Source organism: Archocentrus centrarchus, chromosome 17 (assembly GCF_007364275.1).
Source record: "Archocentrus centrarchus isolate MPI-CPG fArcCen1 chromosome 17, fArcCen1, whole genome shotgun sequence".
Taxonomy (NCBI): Eukaryota; Metazoa; Chordata; class Actinopteri; order Cichliformes; family Cichlidae; genus Archocentrus; species Archocentrus centrarchus.
Window position 1 is genome coordinate 23,379,296 of NC_044362.1, and position 26,586 is coordinate 23,405,881.

General features: G+C 40.5%; 2 protein-coding genes across 10 annotated transcripts in view; both read right to left on the reverse strand.

Annotated features, from left to right (window-relative positions):
* Positions 1–804, reverse strand: part of e2f5 (E2F transcription factor 5) — a 28,169-nt gene extending 27,365 nt beyond the window's left edge. For all 7 annotated transcript variants that reach the window (XR_004021281.1, XR_004021278.1, XR_004021279.1 and 4 more), the window contains exon 1: positions 509–804. Coding sequence is in view for 3 of the 7 variants with exons in the window: in XM_030752110.1 (XP_030607970.1) it covers positions 509–637 (129 nt within the window). In the remaining 4 variants the exon portion in view is untranslated. The remainder of the gene's footprint in view (positions 1–508) is intronic.
* Positions 805–1,907: 1,103 nt separating this feature from the next.
* On the reverse strand, positions 1,908–23,198 carry lrrcc1 (leucine rich repeat and coiled-coil centrosomal protein 1). 3 transcript variants are annotated; one of them, XM_030752072.1, is made up of 20 exons: positions 23,165–23,198; positions 22,785–22,874; positions 20,229–20,434; positions 19,995–20,060; positions 19,734–19,901; positions 14,144–14,310; positions 13,216–13,434; positions 11,531–11,730; positions 10,640–10,814; positions 9,092–9,240; positions 7,903–8,107; positions 6,836–6,975; positions 6,231–6,432; positions 5,502–5,687; positions 5,040–5,214; positions 4,504–4,667; positions 4,116–4,324; positions 3,762–3,899; positions 3,042–3,177; positions 1,908–2,047 (listed from the first exon to the last, which is right to left on the reverse strand). In XM_030752072.1, exons 2-20 carry the CDS (start codon positions 22,826–22,828, stop codon positions 1,937–1,939), a joined length of 3,060 nt encoding a protein of 1,019 aa, XP_030607932.1. In that variant the 5' UTR covers positions 22,829–22,874; positions 23,165–23,198; the 3' UTR covers positions 1,908–1,936. The 3 variants fall into 3 exon arrangements, with proteins under 3 accessions (XP_030607932.1, XP_030607934.1, XP_030607931.1); XM_030752074.1 differs by having other exon boundaries at positions 11,531–11,676; positions 22,785–23,188; XM_030752071.1 differs by having other exon boundaries at positions 22,785–23,188.
* Between the last annotated feature and the right edge of the window lie 3,388 nt (positions 23,199–26,586).

A 26,586-nucleotide genomic window follows, 5' to 3' on the forward strand; every position in this document is an offset into this window, starting at 1 on the left:
TAGTGGCTCCGTTTCAGGAGAGTCTGCTATTAAATTTAATAATAGTGTATTTTAGTGTAATCCAATTAGGATTGGTTTAACATTAAAGAAAGGCTACAATGATTAAATATATGTCGTGCATTCATTAGCTATTTTTTTCCTGAATAGGCTACCAGTTTTGTTAGTTTACAAAGGAGGGAAAGAAAGGAATGACATTTTAGGGAGTATGCTATGGACAGAAAAAAACTGGTTCATTGTCATTAACTGCAAACACATCAACACACAATCTCTAAATAAGTATTTATCTGCACTTTTTAACCTTCTGAGTATCAGTGGATGCATAAACGAGGAGTCCGGCGAATGGCGGCTGGCTAGTCCACCTGTTAAGCAAATCAGTACACCTGACTGGACCAGTAATGACTGACAGCCCTTTGTTCGCATCTGTTGTGACAAATGGTGGCAGTGCAAAAACACCAACTAATGCTCCCCCAGAACAACCCGCAAAGCCCGTCGTCTCCGTTTCACTGACCACTTTCAAATCAAGGACGCCGTCCTTGGCTTCTTGTAGCAGGCTGACAAACTTAATGGTGAGGAGCCCCAAACTTTTCTCGTGACGACTCTGTGTCGAGCGTGCGGTCTCCGTCGTCTCAAATTCCATCTTCTTTTTATAAAAGAAACCCTGACTTTTTTTTTTTACATAGCCACCTGTGTTTGAACGCAAATAACGGTAATTTCTTTACGCTGACAGATAACGTCGGTTCCCTCAATGGGACGACAGCAGCACCTGAAGGCTTTTTAAATGAACGGACGTTACGTTAGGTACTGTTGCCATGGCAACCCTTCTGCCGCTCGTGCTGTGGTAGCCACTCTCTGACCCCACGTAAGTCCCGCCTCCCTGCACAAGACTACTGACCAATCCCTACTAGTAGTATTAGTATGGAAGCCCATAGCAAAATATTTAAAAATAAATAAAATTTCTTTCTTTATGTGAGCTATTTTACTTTATAAATTTATTTAAATTATTTTGTTATAGAGTGTGTTTAATGTTTTGGCTACTGTAACAGGAATTTCCAACTTTTTAGGGCTACCTAGTAAATCTTGTCACATTTTGGTAAAATTACCAAACACTATATCAAAATGTATTAAAAGGTTGACTTAATAAGTCATAAGAACTTAATAATCATTAAATTTTTACTAAGTGGTACGAAAAACAAATAGCTGGAGGAACATTTTGCAACAAATTAGGTTAATTGGTGATTCTAAATTGCCCATAGGCGTGAATGTGAGTGTAAATGGTTGTCTGTCTGTCTGTGTTAGCCTGTGACCGACTGTCAACCTGTCCAGAGTGTACCCTGCCTCTTGCCATATGGTAGCAGGGGCAGGCTCCATGCCCAAGATCTTTGGGCCCTCAAGAGCATTAAAAGCAGGCATGGTTCTTTCATGTGACTGCTTGGGACTAACGAGGAGAGAAACAATCTGGCTTGTTACCAGTGCTCAGTTCAAAAGCCTGCATCTCTGATAGTATGGGGGTGGATCAGTGCCTGCAGAATTGGCAGCTTGCACATCTGGAAAGGCACAAATGCTGAAAGGTATATACAGGTTTTAGAACAGCATATGTTCCCATCAACATCTTTTTGAGGGAAGGCCTTGCATATTTCAGCAAGACAACACTAAACCGTATACTGCCTCTATTACGACAGCATGGCTTCACAGTAGAAGAGTCCAGGTGCTGAACTGGCATGCCTACAGACCAAACCTTTTACTGGATTAGACAAGACAACAATAAACAACCATAAACAAATCATGTCTCTGTGTTAGAAAGACAAAACAAAAATGAGCTTAAAGCAGAATTTATTCAATAAATAACACTAAAATAGAATTAAATCTAAAATATACAAAAAAGTAATAAAAATAATTTAATTGTTACAGTCATCCAGTGTTATTCCATCTTTATGTGTTAAAAGTCTTTTAGTACACTGCTGAGACGTTTCATTTTCTCTTCCATGATTCTCTTATTGGTTTCCGTCTCCTCCAGGAGCTGACGCATCTCCTCCTCCACTTCAAATACCTGAGGAAGAAGCATGCAGAGAAATTGCTTTTCAAAAGTTCTTTATGTTCATTAGCATTTTATTATTTATTGGATGAAATTTAATCCAAACCAGGGTATAACTAGAACACACGTGGGTAAAATACAAGCAGAGGGCCAGACCGGCCCGTGGGCCATCTCAATCCGGCCCTGGATGTCTTAAAAGGAAAAATAAACAATCACACACACAAAAAAAAGACAAAAAGTAAAAGACATATTTTATGTTAATGGATCTTGAGATAAGTCTTAAATGCCATTTAACACGATTTCAGAAGAGTGTGCCACTCTTGTCCAAGCAAACCTTTTCTGTGAACTACAACAGCTTTACTTCAATGGCAAATACAAAGAAAGTGAAAAGATGCATTTTCTTTGCTTTTTGTTTTTTGAAGTATACCACAGAGACACAAAAAGTCACATTTTCTAAGAGAAGGTTCTTAGTTTTTGGAACAAGGACCCATTTTTATTTGTGATGTCTACAAAAATCCCTGGAGCATAATTCAGTGCTGTGTATATCACATTTACATTCAGTACTTCAAAGTGTGGCCCTTTGCTTACTTTATCTTACACAGTATAGCCCTCTGAGGAAAACCCACCCCTGGACTAGAGGTGTGAGAAAACCACTTTTTTCTGTTTATACATTGTCAAAGTCACTATTATTTTCTCCAGAAAAAGTGATGAATTTCATCAACTGTTGGATGACAATTAACTACTACAGCATGTGAAGAATGTCAGCCTTTCAGGGACTGAATCTTTGCCATCACTCATAATGTTTTATGAATCCAACAGTGATGCAAGCAGCTGAAGCCTGTGATGAAATGTTTAAGTCTCTGTTACTACTTATTTTTTGAACTGTCACAAAGGAGGCGAATCAATCCTGGCATTCACCTTTCTCACACCAGGACACACAGACACACAACAGTGTTTCTTCATTCCACCTTGGAGAAAAACATTTGTGGCAAAGTTGTCCACATTTTACCTTTTGATTGGCTTCTTCTATTTTTTTTTGTTTTTCATTAGCGAGTCGCAGAAGTTCGGCTTGATGGGCAGTCTGGACGGACTCCAGTTGTCTACGAAAAGCATCGTCTACACAGTGCAATTTCTCTATTGCAGCTCTGCAGAACAGACAAATACAAACGTGACAGGTTGCATAACAAGGGGCACTTTGGATGCTCTCCAAATGCTGCCTTGGACAAAGCATCAGTCTGCATTTTTGAGGGTAAGGGCCACAGATATAAAGCACTAACACAAGACGTGCAGCCCTATGTGATGATTTATTTACAACGAAAGCATTCGCATTGCCTTGCTTTCCGGGTAAACATAACTCAAACACTTTCCTAATCCTGATATGACATCTGAGACTTTTTAAGTCATATAAAATTACAGTTGCATAAGGTCTTTGAAAAAAAAAATTATTCTTAGTTGTGCAAAATTTACAAAGCTATTTATCATCTTCCTTGACATAGAAAATAACACCGCCGTCCTCCAGGCAGAATAAACCGCAGAGCCCTTCTGACTTCTTCCCAGCAGGCAACCAAAGAAGAGACAAACATCAAAGACACAACAATCAATGATATAAACATTCTGACATGTCTGACCCCTGAAAGGGGACCAGCAGCAGTGTAAAAGCATCACCTAAAGTCCCTGATAAGGGCAGGCCCAGAACCACAGGCAGGGAATATCTTGACATTTAGCATACCTGTGGGCTTCTGTTGCTTTATCTCTTTCTTCCAGCAGCAAGCGCTCCTTGGAATCAAAGTTCTCCTTCATACGCTTCACCTGGCTCTCCAGCCGAGTGAGCAAGTCTGCCTTCTCCTGCCACTTCTTTGTGGATTCACTAAAAACATAAAAGACACAAAACATAAAGGTTTTAGAAACTTTTATAAACTTTCATGTCTGATCATCTTCATTTCAGCAGCACCAGTTATGGCTAAAATGTTACATACATAAATTTTGATACTATAATTTTGATATGCTAATTAGAATGGACATTTGAATTTTATTATTCTGTGTAAAACAGGCTTTTTTTGTGTGTTAATGTTGGGGCACTGGCCTGTAAACTCTTTGAACCTCCTCGAGCTCTGCTTCCTTGTCTTCCAGCTGGTGCTTCAGTTCTTCCTTGCGCAGGCTCAGATGTTCCACTTGTTCCTTCAGCTCAGCCTGGTGGGTTGTTTCCTCCTCCAGCTGCTGCTTAAACCTCTTCTGGGCCTGAGCTGTGTCCTCCTTCAGTCTCCGGATCTGATCGTCACGCTCCTGCAGGGACTAAACAGCAGTGACGGAAGAAGAGAGACTGCATATGAATATGAATTAATCCATATGATTAAAAAGCACAAAAAGAAGGCTAAAACTCACCCGTTTTTGTTTTTTTTTTAATTTAATGTTTTATTGTTTTTTTGCCTCAAGTTTATCCTGTGACTTAAGTAATACAAGTATCAACCTACCTCTTTGAGTCTGCGAATGGTTTCAGTCTGGTCGTCCATGATTTTGGCTTTGATTCTAAGAGCATCATTATCCCGCTCATTCTGTTTCCTCTGAGCCTCCAGCTCAGAGTTTAGCACCTCTATCCTGGCCTCTAGACGACCACGATCCTGAGCCAAGGACGCTCCTGGAGAAGAATAACATACAAAAACGTTGCTTTAATTCACTATGTAAACACATAAAACACAAGTGTTAAGGAGTGATACAAAAATAAAACTGGCTCAAACTGCTTGTGCATCTTGGCTATAACCACTAGATGGCAGACTTTTACCTGGTAAAAATAAAATCAGCACATACTATAATCCTCCTTTAAATTACCTTTAGAGTTTAATCGCCAAAATTTTATAAGTTAATGACAAGCCAATGCATTAGACAGGCCCACGGGAGGACCTTCTTTACTGATTGCCAATAAACAGCTAAACGTGCATTATCAGCTTTTTCTGTGCACTATAAGGCAGACTCAAGGTGCAAAACAAGTACCATCCAAGATGTTTCCCACCTTGCTGAGCAAGCTCCTGGCCCCAGATCTTCCTCTCTGCCCTGAGGCCGTCTATCACCGACTCCTGAGCTGTGAGTTGAGACAATAGTCGTGCCTTTTCTTTCTTAAGCAACTCTAGCTGCAGGCCAAGGCGCCGGTCCTGTCCCACCTCTGCTTCCAAGGAATGCAGACGGCTCTGGCAGAGAGACAGACAGTATTAATGATCAATGGCCATCTGTCATGACTGACAGATGGGAAGGCAGCTGGACCATTCAGTATTCATGATGTCTCACTGTAGTCGGTCTCCTACAGGACCAGGGTTAACATGTTTTTGAAAAGTCAGCAACTGATGAATCTTTGCCTATTTTATCTCGCATAAAGTCACATTTCAATATTTCAGATCCTTCAATCTGGGCTCAAATCCAGTTGAAGTGCTAGAATAAAATCAATCACACCTCACTCTCTTACTGCAGTGCTTCACACCTTTAGATCAGTGACAGCGTCTCTCTTGGCTTTGATGAGCTCAGAGATGCGGCTCTTCTGTTCTTTGACCATAGCGGTGAGCTCCTTTACTAGAGAGCCTGATTTCTTCTCCCTCTCCTGGGACTGGGCCAGGGTTGCCTTGAGCTCCATCAGCTCTGCAGCCATCTGATCACATGCCTCCTTCACCTACAGAAGTGTGAGTGTGGAACTGAATGTGAATGAGAAATCTTGGGAGTTAACCAAAGTGAAGGTCCGAGCATTACCTGACTTGACATTTTAATCAGTCAGAACAGTTTCAGAGCCGTAGCTTTACAGAAATATGTGGCCAGCAATAGCTTTTTCACACTTTTCTCAAAGGTCAAAAGTTTGGATGACTAAAAGCAGAAATTTGTGCAAGCAGTAGCAATCAAGAATGAGATTACATTTTGAACATTTTGAATTGCTTTGAACCCAGTCCTTTTGTAGGTTTCTTTCCATGTGGCAATCACAGGGTACTTGTCCAGAGGCAAAAGATCCTAATTTAATACCAACTTTCCCCATCATGCTAGGAAAAAGGCATCAGCCAAGTCTAACCAAATTGGGGTGAAATCAAGTTCAATCATTTCACTTTTTAGTGTACAAAGTAATCATTTATCAGCTGGACTGCTCAGAGATTGTAGTGTAAAATTCAGGGCAACATTACAGTGATTACAGGCCATCTGGATGGCAGGGGTCCATCTTACAGCAGACCTCAGAGAAGCGAGCAGCCTCGATGGTTAGCGCCATGCGAAACTCGTTCTCCAGAGCAGAGTACTGTTTCCTGCCCTCTGCCACCTTCTCCTGCAGCTCCGCCTCCCTGTGGCTGTGTCTCTCTTCGACTAATACCACTTCCTTCGCCACAGCATCACGAAAATCTGCCCCACTAGGTTGTAACCGCAACTCCAGCTGTTTTCTGTAGGACGAATAAGGCAAACAGGGATGAGGCATTAGCCTCAGAAACTCTAAGGCATTTAACTTGCATATTGTAATCTTTTACATCTTTTGCATCCAATATTTAATTTAGATGCAAATTTCTAAATGAAAACTACATTAAGTATTAGAACCCCTTAAAACTTGGCATTAAATCAGGTACCTTGGGGGTGGAGGGTTCATGACAGATAAGCAATAATGAAAGTTTTCCAGACATTTAAAAAAAAATTTTTAATGTTTCAAACTTTAGGAGAAAATGTTTCATTGTGTAGGAACTCATTGCTCACAAAATAGCTCAGAGAATAGCTTTCCATGGCATTTAAGATGATATGAACTTTATATTAAGCCCAGCTTCTTCCAATGATTCAGAAACCCTTTAGGTTTACCTGTGCTCTTGTTCCCTCGCTGCCAGCAGTTCATGCAGTTGCTGCAGTTTGTCTTTGTGCTGTCGTACTGAGGCTCTCTGGATGTCCAACTCTCTCCTCAGAGCTGCTGCCTTGTTCTCCAGCTCCTGTTGCCATTTTATCTGAGGAAGGTCAGCACATGTTTTGTACCAGCCTGTCAGAGCTGAATGACCTCCCTGTGCTGAATCCTTTTATCTCTCTGAATGTATTCACTCCTGGCTGGATCAGTGAACTAATGCACGGTTACAATCAAAAATTAGAGCGATAAGGGGAGCTCAGTGGCAGGTAATCGGCAGTGACGTGCAGTCAGGGGAGGCAGGTGAGGCACGGCCTCACCTGTCATCGTGGAAATATAAAATTAAAAAATAAATTAAATGGTTATATTCATTCAGTGATTTGTATTTTAAAGTTCTTTTCCATTTAACTACACCATTTTTAGATTAGTTTTTTCAAAATCGCTGAATTTTCGCATTTGCCGGTCAAATACTAAGAGACGAACGGTGAGGCACCAGCCCGGCGAGCCGCACCACGGATTGCGCAACCCGGGGTGCGGCTCAGTATAGTCATTGCCAATGACTACTAACTGTGCTGGCATGCTATGCAGTGAGACCGGATTACTTTCCCTTTGCATGTGGCTATTAAAATGTTCTAACACTTTTACTATATGAACTAAATTTCCATATTTTAGCTGGTGTATATAATGCACAGTTTTTTTTTTTGTTTTTTTCATTAACAACTAATTAAAGGAAGACCAACACCGGAGCTAAAAGGTTTGCTTCAGACTATGTTAATGTTAAACAAAACAACTGTTGCCAATCAAATGGTGAATAAGCTATATGTTTGTAAATCTGATGTGATGACGTCAGTGCCTCACCAGTCACGACCCTCACCGCACGTCACTGGTAATCGGATATAGCAGAAGCAGAATGATAAACTTGCTTTGATGGCAGAAAAACTGTATGTCGAGCGCTGATTAGGACTGCTTGACTGAATATACCGCATCTTTATCAAAATGATGTGTTCTCAGGGAAATAAACGAGCATCTGTACCTCTTCAGCCTGTTGGCGTGCCCTGAGTGCCTCTCCGTGGGAAATGCTTTCCTCCAGTTTATGCAGTGCAGACTTGTGCTGTTCCTCGCTGCTGCGGGCCTGCTCCAGCTGCTGGGTTAGGGACTGACACCTCCCCTCCAGCTCCTCAACACGAGCCTGCAGCTCAGAGCGCCCCGATCGCTCTTTCAGCAACAATTCCTTCAGTCTGGACGGGAAGAAAAATATGATAAGGGCGTCCAAGAGCAGCCACAGTAATACTCTGAATTTTTCCTTTCCCTTTCTATAGAAATTGGTACCAGAATGCACCCCCCAATTCTGTGATGCCCTTGGCTGTCCTCTCATAGCGTCGAATATGTGATAGCCTATGAAATTGAAGAAATCTAACACTACTGTATAGTCAAAATCTTATCTCACAGGAGAGACAAAGAAAGTGAGAATGGAAATGAGGCATACAGGGGACATCTAAGAAAGCACAAAACAGTAGCTCATGCACAATAGCCCACTATTAAAATGTGCTTTGATGAGTCACTGTAATCTGTCTGTCACTGAGCATAGCCAGCACCAGTAACAGCCGTGTTCAGTGTCATTAGAAAGTGACAGTTAAGATTGATTTGTGTAATAGTGCTGACATATGCGTGTCATCGGGCCTCTAATTACAACCATAATGCAGATTTATCTAAGCAGGATGTGGTGCCAGCAAGGACTGTACAGTGAAGAAGTAAAATGGCCTTGTGGCAGCAGAGATAGGAATATTTAATCATAGCCTCTGGAAATTTAAATGTTAGGTATATAATCAGGATGGGTGCGTCGGTTAATGATCTTTATACTAAATAGCTATATTATCACAGACGACTGCAGGCATACTTGAAAGGTTTTGGTGTAACGGAGCCAAAATATGAGCTTGATTTCAAAAGAGGCTATGGCACCGTGATAGTGAGAAATTTTAATGGTGGGAAGGATACTCATTGTTCAACAATGAGACAGGCAGCAGGCCTTGGTCTCAAGAGAACCAATACAAAAAAAGATGAAGAGAGTAGAAATAAACGAGGATCCATTATGAAGTTGACAACTAAAATCCATAGAGACAAGTTCAATTATCTTTTTTTCAGCATGAAATCTGCTTTTAGAGCTGCCTAACTGATTCAAGTGGATGTTTGTGTAAAGAGCTGCATACAGTAACTGTGCTTACCTGTCTGTAGTGTGCAGGGCCATGCTCTGAAGGTCTTTTTCCTCACTGACCTTGGTCTGCAGGCACTTGAGCTCTTCCGTTAGCTTCCTCACAGCTTGTTCTGCCTTCCAACGTCTTTCCCGTTCCTGGTCACGCTCCTCCACAATCGTCTGAGCAAAGCACATACACAAAGCATGAATACCCACGGAGCAAACACAAAAAGAGTGTTAAACAGGTGACATTATTTTTCTTTAACTTGAAAAGCTGATCCCTACTTACAACTCAAGTGTTTTTCACATTTCTATTCAAAACGTCTCACAAAAATGTTTGCACATGAACTATGAAAAACAACATTGAGGGTTTTTTTTTTTTTAATGAATAAGTGAGTAGCTCCAAAGAATATTAAGAATAAAGGGAAATTTCACCATTTTTTCTTCATATGTTACATCTGCTTTGCGGCTTGCTGGTAAGACTTAAAACTCTGTGTCAGGGTGCATGAATCCAATATCAGAAAGTTTTGCACAAATTTGATTTGCATGGGATGTGTGCCAGAAAAAAAGTCTATGCAGTCCAAAAAGAACATTAAAGAAAAACTCCAGTCTTCCAACAAACATCAAGAATATGACGGGGCCTTTTTTGAATAATGTGCTCTGGACAGGCAGATCAAATAAAAGAGCTGTTTGGCCACAATGACAGTAGATGGGCTTGATGCATATGAATTATAGTTTTTCAGAAGAAGACCCTGAAATAATCTGTGAAGCATGATGGTAGAAATATGAGTGATGTTGCTTTGCTGCCTCAGGACAGGGGAGTTTGCAGTAACTGATTCGACTATGAATTCTGCTTGAAGATAATGGACAAGTATTTGTTCAAAAGTTGAAGCAAAGTGATCTCATCGGCAGGATAAGGAATGACAAAGAACAGAAAGTGCAGCTCGAAATAATTTGAAATGCTGGGGGGGGGGGGGGTATCTGAAAGAGACAGTATATGCATGATAACCCCAGAATCTCTTGTAACTGAAGGAATTTTACATGGAGGAGTTGTCAAATAATATAAGCAAACTAATGTAAGAGACTTGTAGAGAACCTGCCTAACTGGCAGAGAATTTTGTTACTTTGACAGAAGAACATTGCATCTGTTGATTTTTTGTTGAATAATTAAAAAACTAACTTTCTATATGGAGGAAAATAATCAAATGCTTACTTATCAAAGTAAAACACCAAGAGTTTCATTGAATGTACTGGAATAAAATAGCCAACAGATGATGACTCTTAACTTGAATTCTATTTTGTGCTTAAATTTAAAATAACGTATCAAGAAGAATTCACCTTGAGATTACCGACAGAACGCTCTTAATAAAACAGAGCAAAAAGTTTAAAGCGAAAACCTTCTCTTCATTGTGGTTATCTTTTCTGTCACCTCCTGGAAGAGGCATCTATTACTCCATTCCTGTATTTTTTGCTTACGCAGATGTTGCTAGAAACACACTACATTACTCTCTTTTTGTATGGGGGACATAATCTTTTCCATTTCATATTCAGTCAATAAAAACAGAAGCAGTTAGGTGACCCTGTAGGTTTCCTCCTCCTCCGTGGATTTGGTTTTCACATCGCCTGAGGCCTTAGCTGCTCTCAAAGGTCCTTTCCTTGTTGGCCTCGCTGCCTCTGCACTCCCTGTGCTGCCAGCCTTCCTCTTGGGTCCCACAGCAGACTTTGAAGCCCTCTGTTTATGATTTTCCTGATCGCTGCACATAAAACAAATCACAAGTATTGAACCAGATGTAAAATTGATTCTAAACAACCCTCCAGCTCATGTTTGGCTAAACAAAGGTCAAAGCAGAAATTTTACTCCGTTTTATAGGGATGCAAAGTCTGAACACCTCTGAACTTAATTTCAAAGTATTATTTAAAAATCACCTTGGTTTTTTTGATGAAGGCTGTTGTGAGATTACTTAAGTTAAATTACTGAATCTTAAGCACATGTCATTAGTGGCTGATGAAGTAAGATGAGGGGGCAGGACAGAGAAACTTGGTCATTAATCATCCGAGCGAGGTGTCGGCTGTAATTTCTAACAGAGAGGAGGAAAGTCTATAACATATCATCTCACTGAGGAAAATTTATCACCTCCTCTCAACTGAGAGGTAAAAGGATTTTCCCTAATCAAGACACCTGATGATATTAAGTTGATGCATAGCGAACAATATGGAAATACCCATTGCTGCATATTGTTTGGTGAGTTTATGAATGTGATTATCATTGCTCAGAGGCGCAGTCCCTGATTTTGATATAGTGCCCACCAGTGTTTAAAATGCCTTCACATAATTTAGGTTCAGGGAGTTTTGGGCTTTGCTGAGGTGGCTCTCAGCTACTGTAACAAAATCAGGGAGTCCAAATGTGAACATGATGGCATTTCAAAGTAGCTAACATGACAGCTGAAACCTCTTTTGTGTGCAGAATCACCTGTCTGATCTCGTGCTCCTGGTCTCCTTGGCTGTCGTTGTCGATGTTATGCTGTTATGATATTTGGGAATTCTTGTCCGCCTCTTGTTTTCCTTCCCACTGTCACACTCACTTTCTGAAGTGCGGTCTGTGTCCCGCTTGGCTTTCTGTACCACCACCACAGAATGGGTAGATCTTTGAGATTTATTATCTGCAGGGGCCTGGGTAAATATTAAAGAAATATTAAAAATATACAATACTGTGCTAAAATTTTGTGTCACACCTCATTTCTTTATATTTTGTTAGGAGAATGGGAAATAGGTGCAGCAATTTATTGAAACATGTATAACCATAAAGAGTATCTAAGGCAAAAACAGAGTTTATGCGGTTTGAAGCTGCTGCCAATCAGACCCTTTCCAGATGGTACTGCACAGTGGATCAAAATCTGACAGTACTTTTCAATTTTGACAAGATCCCCAAATCCACTGGCTGAAACGCAGCCCCAAACCATGAGAGCCTCCACCGTGTTTTACAGCTGGCTGTAGACACTAACTCTTGTACCGCTCTCCTCACCTGTTCCATACATGCCTAACAATTAGAAACAAAAATATTCAAATTGAAACTCATCACTCCATAAGACCCACTGCACTGATTTTTAGCTCAGTTCTTATTTAATTTGGCATATCTCAGCCTTTTCTCCTCATTTCCCTTCCTGAAGAATGGCTTCTTGACAGCCACTGTGACCATTTCTGCTGAAGCTTCAACGAACAGTAGATGGATCAACTGAATGGGCAAGATGCATTTCTCAGGTCCTGTGTCAGGTCTTGGCTAGATTTGTTCCTGTTTCTTAAGGATATGCCTTTTAGATACTGTTCATCTGCTGTAGATAATTTTTTTTAGGCCTTCTTTTGTCCTCCACTTGTCTAGTTTCCTCATTATTTTAAGGACACACTGGCCAAGATATGTCAGGTTTTCAGCTAATAGCTCTTTGGGATCACCTTGTTGGTGCAAAAATACTATTTTATGCCTGTCAAATTGTGTTATCTTTGGCATTTTTCATGGATTCAACTAAAGAAATTAAAACAAACGATGTGTTTTTGTGACAGGCTGCTACTACCAAAGTGCCTAAAGATACAATTTAAAGTTGTTTCTTTGCTAAGTTGTCTGTTTTGTTTTATTTTATGCTTGAAAAATTCATAGGTCAGTATTAAGCTGTTTAATAAAGGAAAAACAACATTCCTTTGAAAATGGTCAGGTACGGGGACTGGACTGAATTTGAGTGAGACAGCTGCCAAAGTCTAAAGAAAAACTTTGAAAGACATTCAGAAAGCCTGGAGAACTATTGATCAAGAAAAAAAAATTAAAGAAAGCCTTGCTCCTTGGAAACAAAATATAAAGAAATTAGGGGTGATTCAAGACTTCTGCACAGTACTGTATATGGTGATAAATCACTATTTAACCACCAAAAAAGATTTAAAAAATATTTGATATAAAGACACAGTGAATATAAGTGAAGATTATTTCAAAAATATAACCATGAATATTAAACAAATAATGTCAAAGTGCAGTAGATGGAAAAAAAAAAAGAATTTAACACTTAGTGCAAATTTTCCATCTCTTCCTTTCTTTCACTATTTAAAAAACTAACAAAGCAAAACAAAAAACCCACAAATGCCAAAAAATTAATCTTTAAAAAAAGTGTCCACCTGTTGGATGAGCCGGGACATCTGGTGCTCCAGTTTCCTGATGCGCTCTTCGTTAACAGGGTCTGCTTTATCAGCCACAGTGGAACGGACCGGCTGGGTACACTGAGGTTCTGGTTGTGTGACTGGATCTGCGATTACTTCAGAGGCAGTACTCCTCCGACGAAATTGGGTCAGCAGCTGGTCAATGCGGGGTGTGGTGAGAGAACCATCACTTCTGACCTGCAATGGAAACTTTCACTTTTATTTCAGGGTTTCCAAATGCAAATGTGTGGTGTAGAATTATAATGCATTTCCAGAACTTCATTGCACACAGGAAAAGAGACAGAAAAGAGTTCAAAATGGCAAACAAAATAGTTCCTGATGCAGTGGTCTTGCTATAGAACCACAGACAGAAACTGCCATCTGGTGCAATGAATATGCAAAGAAGTATATTGTACCAAACTTTCACTATCCCAGTACACATAAATCCACTAAATTCATCATGTTTGAATAATTCAGAGACAACTGGGGAATCTATTTGGCTCAACAATAACCCTTCCATTAGCATTGTTGTGTAATTATGATATTAGATGAATAGATGGGAATTGTATTTGTATAATGAACTATGCTCTTAGGATTTTGAAATGCTGCATTCAAAAGTCACTCATACAATAAGTGGTAACTGCTCTAAAAGTTTTTTTTTTCCTTATGCCTCTTATCCTATTGCATTGTACTGCTTATGAATGCTGTAAATTAACTGTTGTAAATTAACTTGCAAAAAAGCTAACATATTGTAAGAGACTTTCTGGTTAAATAAAACTTGATTTAATAAAAAAAAAATTGTCTCTGAAATATGGTAAGTATATTTAAACAAATAAGAGAATTACACTTGAATTAACTGATGGCATCAATTAATTTTTTATGCCAATTGCTTGACATCAAAAATTACCGCTTCATTGTGACTCGTGTCAGATGAGAGCAGGAGGTCCACGTAGTCTTCCAGGCCAGGGATATCACAGAGACTACCTAGACTTTGTGGTGATGGGTTTCCCAGTCGGTTCAGGCCATCAAGAACAGAGATCTGTGGCAGCGACTGCATAACAATCTCCCTGTAACCTGCAGTAAGACAGGAACACACGTGTCAGAAAAACCTGATGAGATTGGAGTTGTCTGATTGCAATGAGCCTGTTATTTAGTAATGTCACATCAGTGGGGTTTATGACCTTCACGAAAGATCAAATAATTACTTCTAAATGAATAACCTCTGCCTGCCACCTCCATATGCACTACTGATGCACCCTATTTAATGGATACTGAGCACAGCTTATGTAAGTATATCTACGCGTACTGAAAGCAAGGATTCCTAGATTTAACAACATGAAAAGAGATTCCTTCAACAACCAGTGCTGTAAATTAATCATGAACAGAAAGCTATGGATAATGGGTGCAGAGGATCACTGAAAAGCTTTTTACATTAATATCACTGCAGTCAATCCAATTAACGAAGAAGCACAAATATAAGATGAACAGAGAGATTAAAAGATCACAGTCATTACTCGTAGCCGCTGTCAGTTTGACTGTTTTTCACTGGCTTTCATTGCAGGGAAAGTTTTAAATCGGTTATTCTGTAAAAGCTGAAAAATATCCTCTGGATTTGTGTACGATTTTTTAAAAAACAAATATTTGCTGCTCATAGCTGATACTGTTAATGACTATTAATAAACTCTGATCAAACTATGGGTAAAATTAAGATAACAAAATTGTCTATCAGTATGTAAATAAACATCTCTGCAACATCACATGGAGATCTAGGCCAATGCCTCTGGATTGGCAGACTGGGGTGGTGGTCGCCATCTTCAAGATGGGGAATCATAGGGTGAGTTGTAGCTATTAGGGGATCACACTCCTCAGCCTCCCTGGGAAGGTCAATGCCAGGGTGTAGGTCTCCATGTGTTTTGAGGACATGGAGAAAGCATTCAATCGTGTCCCTCGGGGTATCCTGTGGGGGGAGAGCTGTGGGAATATGGGGTGTCTGGCCCATTGTTATTGTTATTTTGATGTGATGTGCAAGTCTTGCACTTACGTGATTTCTGTTATGTTGGCGGTTGTTATGGAGACACCGCAATTGTGTCAAATTGTGCTCATTATAGATATGAGCACAGGAAAAAATAAAATGTTACATGAGAGCAACAAGATGCACAATCTACTTTTCAGAAGCCTTTTTTGTTGATTTTTTAAAAAAAAATGAATATAGGAATACATGAATGAGTTCAGATGCAAAACCATCTAAATCTGCCTGGACACTTTTCTTTTAAAAGAGCTTTTTTTAAAAAAAAATCCAGATCCTATGGTGAATTTTAGTAATTTCATTTTACAGGCAATGGTGAGGTGCCTTTTTTCAAAAATGTAAATATAGTAATTTACCTACTTTTTAATAAATAATATTTTGTTTTGACGCAAATCCAGCAAAAGCTTCAGTCCGTCCTCTGTCCAGTCTGAATGAAGGCAAAAGGCCCAAATATCAGACTATGATTAAAAAGATTTTGACATAGATTCACACATTACAACTGCAATGACACAAAATGGCAGCACATTTATTTTAACAACAGAATAGTAGATACTAGGCCGCGGGGTTCATGACAACTGAGGGACAGACGCATACGGGGGGCTGCGACCACATGGGGTATACGCCAAGCCACCTACCCATCTAGTCCCCCTGCAAGCAGCCCGGGTGAGAGACCCTCACAGCAAAGGAGACAGGAGCCCCGCGCAGGTCAGGAAGTAGGCTTAGCAGCCAGTAATGATCCTTCTGCATGCTCACTCACAGAAATCTCGTTACAATTTTACTTCCTTTGGTTAGACAAGTTTGATCGCCAAACATTTTTTCGACACAAAACAAGGCTAGACTTCCACTGTGTTTACAATCTGATCACCACCAACAAAAGCCGGCTCCTCAGTGCAGCGCAGTGCTGAAAATATTTGAAGTCACATGGTCCGATCTTGTATTGTGATTGGTTCTAGGACCATGGAGGCTTTTACAGGCAGTGGGAAGTGCATTTGGAGGCTTTCGATAATTCAGACTGATCAGAGACGGGTATTTAACGGGTTATGATGTGACATGATTGATTGGCATATAGTACCTGTGGCAATACTATTCTGGGAGCTGGATGTGGCCCGAGGGCTGCCGGTTGACGTTCTCTGTTATAGGCCATTCAGTCCCTGTACAACTGCAGCGAGAGCTTGGTCCACATTGCCAGTTATAAGTTGAACTTGTTTCACTAATTCGATGAAGTGGCGGAAGGCTTGGTGGCCTCAGAATCTCATCTCCGTGTTTTGCGGATGATATGGTCCTGTTTATTTCATCAGGTGGTAGCCTCCAGCTCACACTGGAATGGTTCACAGTCGAGTGTGAAGCGACAGGTATGAGAATTAACATCTGTAAGTCTGAGGCCTTGGTCAGAAGCCAGAAGAGGATGGAATTCCCACCCCTGGTCAGGAATGAGTTGCTTCCCCAAGTGGAGGAGTTTAAGTATCTTGGAGTCTTGTTCACGAGTGAGGGGAGAGGGGAGCAGGAGATTGACAGTCCAATTGGGGCCGTGGCTGCAGTGATGCCGACGCTACATCAGTCCACTGAGGTGAAGAGAGAGCTGAGCGTTAAAAACAAAGCTGTCGACCGAGCTATGTTCCTACCCTAACCCATGGTCAGGAGCTTTGGGTAGAGACTGAAAGATCAATATCACTGTTACAAGCGGCTGAAATGAGCTTCCTCAGAAGAGGGGCTGGCCTCTCCCTCAGAGATAGGGTGGAGTCATTTGAGCAGTGATTAGAGTAGAACCAGTACTCCTCCAAATCAAAAGGAGCCAGTTGAGATGGTTCAGGCATCTGACTAGAATGCTTCCTGGGTGCCTGTTAGGCGACGTGTTCTAGGCATGTCCTACCAGGAAGAGGCCCAGGGGCAGGCCCAGGACATGCTGGAGAGATGATAACTCTTGGTGTTCCCCCAGATAAGCAAGAGGAGGCAGGTCTGGGTTTCTCTGCTCAGGACCCTGTGCCCCAGCCCCAGATAAGCAGAAGAAAATAAATAAATAAATAAATTGATGGATGGAATATTTGTGAATTTCCTACATAGTACTTTAGCTGATGTGATGATCTTTTTCACTGACTTGTGCGATTAGACAGTCGACAGAAGATTAAAGTCCCCATATTAAGTTTATTTTTCTTTAACATGTTATAGAACTTTCTTAGTGCATGTAAAATTTCTGAAAAGTGACAAAACCAATGCCAAAGGGAGTTATTCTTCCCCACATGAAACACTGCTACTTAGCAAACACCTTGTTGACAGTCCAGGCTTTTCTTACATGACTTACCTACATTACTATGTAACATATGCAAAAGCCTGCCAAGTGGCGAGTTTAGGATGCCCTTAAACAAAGAATGAGCAGTTCATCAGATGCTCTCGTAGCCTGATGAACTCACAGGTATTATAGCTACATAAAGCTCTTGGTCCAAGGTGTTTACGATGTCCTGCCCAGTCCAGCAAACCTCCACGTCTGGGGCAGGAGACGTGGAGGTTTGCCCCCTTTACTCTAGAAGGTGCTCCTTGGAACACCTTCTTAGCAGCTGCTCAAAAGCACTTAGACACAGGTACTATCACAGGCAATCTCTGAGAGTGTAGCCACGGCCATTAAAACCACCAGAGGCTGCCATCAGCCAGTGACCATCGCCTAAGAGCTGGAGAAAAATCTCACCAACAAGATGAAACTAAAGCTGGCCCCCTCCCCACCACCAACAACTAGCATATGGAAGTGCACCTTAGTAAGCAGCTGAATTTCCCACCCCAGATAACACTAACATAGGTACATGATCACTGTAATCAAATTCATCGAGCAAGTGATCATGCTGGACATAACAGTAGCCGAGGAAGAACATATTGATGAGGCAAATGAAAGTGTGCCAGGAACTAGTTGATGCATGCCAAAGAAAAAGCTGGTACTGTGAGACTGGTGACATAGGGTGCTGAGGATTTGCAGGGCCATCACTCTGAAAAGTACTTCTATTGCTAGGCAACACTGGTCAAGGAAGGTCATTAAAGTCACAGAGAGCCAGTAGGTGGATTTGGATCAAGAGGGCAGATCCATGGACAGTTGCTGCTGGGATACAAGCTGTGGTGAGATCAACCCTGGCTAGCTAAGGAGAGGGTATCTGTTGCTATAAAACCTCAAAAAGCATCCACAGGATGTATGATTCATCTAGCTGCAGAAACCGCATACTAAACAACACTTGGGCCACAATACCCATACAGGATTTGCAGATATTTTGCAGACAATTGACAAACAAGATGATGAGCTTTTGTTTCCATGGTTGTATTAAGTGTTCAGTTTTCTGACCCAATAGTGTTCTATAAAACTTAAAGTTTCTCACTTTAAGTATATGAAATATGGGTAAGCTGATTTAGTCTGAATTATAGACCACAGCTTTAATAGAATAGAATAGAATAGAATGCCTTTATTGTCATTATACAGGATGTACAATGAGATTGGAGGGCCACTCCTGTTCAGTGCCATGTAACAGAAAATCAAACTCTCTAAAATAAAAATATTATGAAAATATTATAATCTAGTATGATCAATATAATCAAGAGAAAAATACTGTTTAATTGATCAATTTACTTCAAATCAGTCATCTTCTACTGGCAAAATAAACCCCAGTGCTAAAATAATTTCACATATACCAGAAGTTCCATTTTTAAAAAAACGGAAAAAAAAAACACTTTCTTTGTGGAAAACGCCGGCACACAACTTACATTAAATAAATGAAGTAGTAGTATTTTTTTATTTGAGGAGCAAATCTCACACACACCATTTGGGCGCTGCTCTAATGCAGTCATTTTACATGCATCTGCTGGGCATATGTTATGTCTTCAGTGTAGCCACAGGATCAGACTACGAATGAAAGGAACCGAAAAAAGTTCAAAGGGAAATAACTCAAGTATGCAAGTACAAAAACTTTTAGAGTTGACTTCAAGCCTTTTCAGCTAAATTATGTTTTCTATGCATTGTGCTGTAATGAAAATTCCACCCAGACAATCGTCAGCCTTCTCTTTTTCTTTTTCTACATCAATTCAGTGTATTGATATGTTTGATAAGCCAACATTTACAGCTATTATAAGAGCCAACTACTTGCTACAATTGCACTCCAATACAGAAGTGGCCACGTATTCAATCAACTTAAGTGTCTGTTGGCCTTGTGGTTCAGATAAGCTATAGCTTACACATAATAAAGTTCTGGTTTGTTTGTTGCCTCCAGTCTCCCTGCATTTTTTTTTATCTGTATGTCTGCTATCACAATCAAGTGAACACAAAGAAAAAGTCATCTTAGAGAAAAAAAAAAAAGAGCGCTATCACTGTCACCAACGTATTCATATTGAATACCTCTACATACATATTTATTGCCATAGATGTGAATAGGACTTCTGTCTATCACTGTTTATTTGCTGGTCTTTCTTACTTTTTTTCTACATTCAAGTTAAGGATTCCTACCTGGTGACCCACAGACAGGGTTGTCTCTGCCATCCTGACTTAAAGTGACCTCTCTTAACCTTTGTAATCCCAGTAGGCACTGCAGGAGGTGATCAATGCTGTCCAGGTGGTTGCTATGGAGACTGAGGTGTTTCAGCTTGTTCTCCGTGCCATGGAGATACAACAAGCCTAATGAGGACAGCATTGGGGAATCGTTTACGCGTTAGTGTTCTCATTTGGGTGCAGAAAAAGAAAACACTGTTAAGAGAATATTCAACTTACCAGTGAGATCATTTATCTGATTGTAGGACAAATTTAATCTTGTTAGATTCACAAGGCCATTCAGTCCTGGAGTGAAAGGAAAGAACATTAACATCTGAGTGATTTTACAGCTCAAAGAGCAGTGACAGCAATGTCAGAGTAAACACGAGATCCACTAATAAAGAATTATTAGTGGAGAACTCACAGAGAGCAGAGGCATTTATTATCTCCGTTAAATGGTGACTAAAGACTCACCTTCAACCTTGGTGATTATGTTGCAGGATAAATTTAAAGTCCTCAGGGAAGTGAGGGAACTTAGACCCTCAATCTTCGAAATGCAATTGGAGGAAAGGTCTAAGTGTCGCAGGTGCCAAGCTGAGGTCAGGCCCTCGATCCTCGGGATGTGATTGCAGTGCAGATTAAGTGATGTTACAGTGGGTATCAGGGGAATATCTAGCAAGCTAGAAAGAGGGCAGCAAGGTCAGAGTCTCAGTGGAAGGTAAAACTTTGTGCACATAACTGCAGGTAAATGTGTACCAGCTAATGATTATTATCTTAATAATAACTTTGATTTATTTCAACAATTGCTTAACAGTTTACTTTATGACTCCTGCCAAACTTTAGAAAAATGTCTATTGAAAATTCAAAAAACTCAATTCAACTGTGCAAAACTCAGAAGGTACCAAGTTTTCGAAAACATTAAAGACAATACTCATATTTTACTACAAAGAAAATACTCCAAACCAGCAACCTCTGGTCACTTACTAAAAATGTGGCATTCATACAGATCAGATCAGATCAGAAGCCTTTATTGTCATCAAACACAAGTGCTTGATGAAATTGTGAACTACACTACACTGCTCAAAAAAAATTAAAGGAACACCTGTCATGCTGGATATCTATAATGATATGGGCTGGGTGATGTGTTAGGAATGGAACGCTGCTAAATCTTTGGATGGAAATTAAAATGATCAACCTACAGAGGGTTGAAGTCAAAGACACCCTAAACATAAAAAATGTTAAAAAAAAAAAAAAAAAAAAAAAATTATACTGCAGGGTAGTCCATTTTGCCAAACTTTAATTACAGCAAGTAAAAAAAATTGAACTAAGTAGTTTGTATGGTCCAGATGTGCTTCTATGCATGCCTCACAACATCGGGGCATACTCCTCATGAGACGATGGATGGTGTCTTTGGGGATCAGCTCCCAGATCCAAGAGCTCAGTGATCGCCTGGACAGTCTGAGGTGCAACCTGGTGGTGTCGTATGAACTGTAACATAATCCCAGAGGTGTTCTATTGGACTTAGGTCAGGTGAGCATGGGGGCCAGTCAATGGTATCAATTCCTTCATCCTCCAGCAACTGCCTGCATACTCTCACTACATGAGGCCGCAAATTGTCGCACACCAGGAGGACCCACTGCACCAGTGCCAGGTCTGACAAGTAGCAGTCAGGGTGCCATTCCCTAGCCTGTAGAGGTCTGTGCATCCCTCCATGGATACGCCTCCCCAGACCATCACTGACCCATAACCAAATTGGTCATGCTGAGCAATGTTACAGGCAGCATATTCTCCACAGCTTCTCAAGATGCCCAGGGTGAACCTGCTCTCATTTGAGAAAAGCACAGGCACCAGTGGTGGACCTGCCAATTCTGGTATTCTATGGCAAATATCAATCAGGCTCCACGGTTAACAACCCTCTTTGCTACTTAACTGACTAGATCAATATCCCAGGCGTTTAACTGACTTAATGTTATATATTCTGACTACAAAGTGTTCCTTTATTTTTTTAAGCTGTGTATATTTAATGCAGCTGCTGCTGCTTAACTGCCTCTCAACTGACTAAATGCTTCTGCTCTAAATCTTTCTGCCATCACAAGTTATAGTCTTTATGTGACCTGTGAGAATTTTAATCAAACTGTTGTTTAAACTGTTTTAATTATTTTTAAAGGCTCCAAAGAGATTAAGTACTTGAGTTGAAATGGCAGGCTTCAATGAAAGAGAACTGGCAAATGTTGATAGTCAATTAATTAAGAAGAGATGCTAAACCGTCTTACAGCTTTTCAGCTGAGAGAATTTGCTTCTTTTATCACAATATTTCTGGATTTGGACTGTCAGTCTGTTAGCATACACTCACCAGCCACTGTAGTTACACTTGTCCTACTGCTCTTTAACACAAATATCCAATCAGCCAATCACATGACAGTAACTCAGTGCATTTAGGCATGTAGATATGGTCAAGACAATCTGCTGAACCTCAAACAGAGCATCAGAATGAGAAAGAAAAGTGACTTTAAATGTGGAATGGTTGTTATATCAGACATGCTGGTCTGAATGTTTCAGAATCTGCTGATAAGTTGGGATTTTCAAGCACAAACACTCCTAGGGTTTCTAGACAATGGTCTGAAAAAGAGATAATATTCAGTGAGGGGCAGTTATTTGGACGAAAATGCTTTGTTGATGTCAGAGGTCAGAGGAGAATGGCCAGACTGCTTTCAGCTGATAGGAAGACAATGGTAACTCAAATAAACATTCATTACAACTAAGGTATGCAGAAGAGCATCTCTGAATGTACAACATATCAAACATTGAAGTGGATGGGCTACAACAGCAGGAAACTACATTGGGTGCCACTCTTGTCAGCCAAGAACAGCCAAGAACAAAATAGTGCAATATGTCAATTTTGATACGTTATTACATTTTTTTCATTAATACCTGTTAACCTACTTTACAAAGTTAGGACCCAGTGGCTCGAATGTTTTATACAGGCACAAGTTTTTTGTCTAAAAAAAAGTTGTGAAGAGGTAACTTTACCTTGTTACGTTCTTGTCAATAAGACTCAGTTCCTTGCCTGCCATAGCGACGACATGCAGCTATCCTACCACTACACATCAAGTCTGCTGACTAAAAAAGTACATTAAGAAACCGTCACTGACATTTGGCTAAATATGCAGACAATTTGCGAGAAGTCAAAGAACACATCTGCCAAAAATTCTTGCTAAGTTACTCAGCAGGCTAGCCAAAGTTTAGCGACTACCGAGCAGGCTCGGAGGAGGCAAACTCATCACGAGCCATCAAGAGAGAACCGTTACAACTTCTGAGAGGGCCCAAAAATCCTTAGAACTTAATTTTCAAACAACATGTTAAAAATTCGTCAGGCTATTCATTGTTCATTGTAGTTCAGTTGAACGAACCGCTTCTCGCATTATACTTCCTGTTTACTTGACGTCGCTAACGGGCACATCCGGGACAGCTTTCTATGCTCCGCCCACTGAACCTTTCATTCAGATATGTTGAGCAACACAACACATGTACCTACACAAAACTAATACAAAACTAATAGGGGAAATGGTTAATCAGCCATTAGAAAAGATTCAGAAAGATTATTCACTGCAGTTCTCTGCTTAAATATAGAAAAAGAGGCATACACAACACATGGCGTGTAAAAAACACCTCTCTTATTTTATAACTGACGTTTGTGATAAAAATAAACAAATAAAACATCACAGTAATGTTTCTCTTGTAAAATACAAGAAAATAAAGAGTTTACTAGATGTTTCTTTATGTTTATACTTCCCTCTGATTCACAAACTAGGACTCGGCTGCTCCCTTTGGGGATCACTACAGTAAATCACCTCCCTGCAGCTCACCGTATCCCTAGCATTCTCCTCTGTCACACCAACCCTCTGTCCTCCTTCCCTATATCCATGGATCTTCTCTGTGGTATTCCTCTTTCCTCCTGCCTGGCAGCTCCATTTTCAACATCCTTTGTCCAATATATTCACTATCCCTCCTCTGCACATGTCGAAATAATCTCAGTCTTGCCTCTCTGACTTCGTCTCCAAACTGCTCAACCTGAGCTGTCCCTATGTTGCACTAATTTCTAATCCTGTCCCTCCTCATCACTCCTAATGAAAATCTTAACATCTTTAGCTCTGCCTCCTGTCTTTTTGTCAATGCCACTGGCTTCAGACCATATTCACTATCTTGTAAATTTTCCCTTTCACTCTTGCTGCTATCCTTCTGTCACAAATCACTCCTGACCCTCATCTCCACCTGCCCCACCCTGCCTGCACTCACTCCTTCACCTCTCTTGTTCACTGTCAGTTGCTTTGGATTGCTGACCCAGGTATTTAAACACATCTACCTTCATTACCTTGACTGCTTGCAGCCTCACTGTTACACCTGTTTCCCTCACATCCACACACATGTATTCTGTCTTGCTTCTACTCATCTTCATTCTTCTTCTCTCCAGAGCATACCTGCACCTCTCCAGGCTCTCTTCAACCTGCTCCCTACACTTATTACAGATCACAATGATTCTGCAAACATCAGTTTTGACCTCATCAGTCAGCCTGTCCATCATCATCATAAACAAGAAGGGGCTCAGAGCAGATCCCTGATGTAATCCTACCCACACCTTGAACCCATCTGTCACTCCTACTCCACACCTCACCACTGTCTCGCCATCCTCATTCATGTCCTGCCCCACCCTCACATACTTCTGTCCCTACCTGATTTTCTCATGCAGTACCACAGTTCCTCTCTTGACACCTCCATCAACACTCTCAAAGCAAACATCACATAGATGTTGCTATTTGATACATCGCACCAGAGTTAGCTTAAAGCTAATATACATCTGCTTTACGTCTGCTATATCGTCTCTTTCTAAGCACGAAGCTCACTACTGTTCACTGACTGCCACTGCTCTCCATAACCTAGCTTCTACAACTCTTTCCCATATCTTCATGGTATGGCTCATCAGCTTTATCCCTCTGTAGTTACTACAGCTCTGCACATCGCCCTTGTTCGTGAAAGTCAGTACCAGTATAATTCTTCTCCATCCCTCAGGCCTCCTCTCACTCACCAGATTGTGTTAAATATTCTGGTCAAAAAGTCCACTGCCCTCTCTCCTAGACAACACCGTACTGCCACTAAACCACATATGGCCCAACCGCCTTTCCACTCTTCATCCTCTTAATAGCTGCCCTCACTTTCTCCCTATTAGTCTTCTACACTTCCTCATTCACTAACTGTCCTCCATCTGTCCTCCTCTCTGTCTCATTTTCTTCATTCATCAGCTCCTCAAAGTACTTCTTTCGTTTTATCAGCACACCCTCTTCACTTGTTAGTACAATTCCATCTCAAACCTTAATCGCCCTAACCTGCTGCACATCCTTTCAGCTCAATCTGTCTAGCCAATCAATACAAGTTCTTTTCTCCTGTAAGCCTGTTCCTTTGCCACCTCTCTCTTTGCCATACACAGCCTCCCAGTATTCCTGCTTTCTTCATCTCCCTGACAATTCCACTTTTTCTTTTCTTACTTTGAATACTATTCTGCACTTTCTCATTCCACCACCTAGAATATACCAGGACTAAATATTCCACATATTTCTGAGGCGTTAATAGAGGATGGTTTATAACACCCATAGCTGCATGCATACCTTGTTATATTTGTCAAACACTAATTCACTCGAAAGTGTCATGAAAATTAATAAATGAGTGACAAACATCATCCACCTAATTGTGAGAAAGGGATAAATGGCAGCCAGAATGAAATATACCAACTCTGACCATGTAGAACAAATAGAAGAACATAAAGCTGATGACAGAAGACAGTCTTTACAATTCTGAAATTATTCATAGAGCAGTAATTTCAATACAGATTACTTCTTTTATGCTTGCTTCCCCAAAGTTATAATTAATAAAACTTCCTACATTAGCACTGTCTTTGACTTATAGGCCTGCGAAACAATGCTTTCTGTGAGTTGAGTATCTCCACTCAACTATGGCTAATCACAAATGTATTATAAAGATCCTGACCCCTATTATACTCATAATTTATCCAACAGCTCTGCAGGCCAGTGATTGATTCAGTTCATCTCACACTGAGCATTGTCCATATTAGAGAAGCTGCATGACTGATCATTGTACTCACTGGCTGCTTGCCAGCGATGATAGAACCAATTATACCTGCAGCCCAGCCAATGGCCCTCCTTAACCTGTGAAAATGATGATCTGGTGCTAATGAAGTGAGTGAATTAGAAATCCCATCTGTTGATGCTTCCGTACCTTATCTCTGATTGGCTGCAGTTTTCAAGGTCACTGTAATTTAAAAAAAAAAAAAGAGAGAGAAAGATGAATGCTCTCAAAGCCAATTAGGAAACAGGCCTAATGCACAAGAATGCTATAATTAAATCCAAATGGAGAATTTGTACATTTAGCATCCTTCTGTGCCTTTGTTTTCATCTTATTACTCCCATTTGTTTTGAAAATGGTTTGAGGCTGGCGTGAAAAGTTACAGAGAAGTAAAGCCTCAGGCTTCAGCACAAGCTTGTAAAAGGTTAATAACAAGAGTGGCTCCGTGATGCTTTGAGCTGAAGGCTATCATTTTTTTTTTTCCATATACAAAGTAAGTTTAGCATGACTTTAGGATATATTCCTAACTACTTTGCATATGGCTGTAACTAAATATTGTTGTCGGTAGAGATTAATCTGCTGGTTACAGTGGATGAATTTCTTGGTTCTATCTTCAGAAAATATTGGAAAATTCCCTTCTCGATTAACAACATCCTGGCTTCACTATTGTGGTGTCTGATCTACTGTGACTTAAACT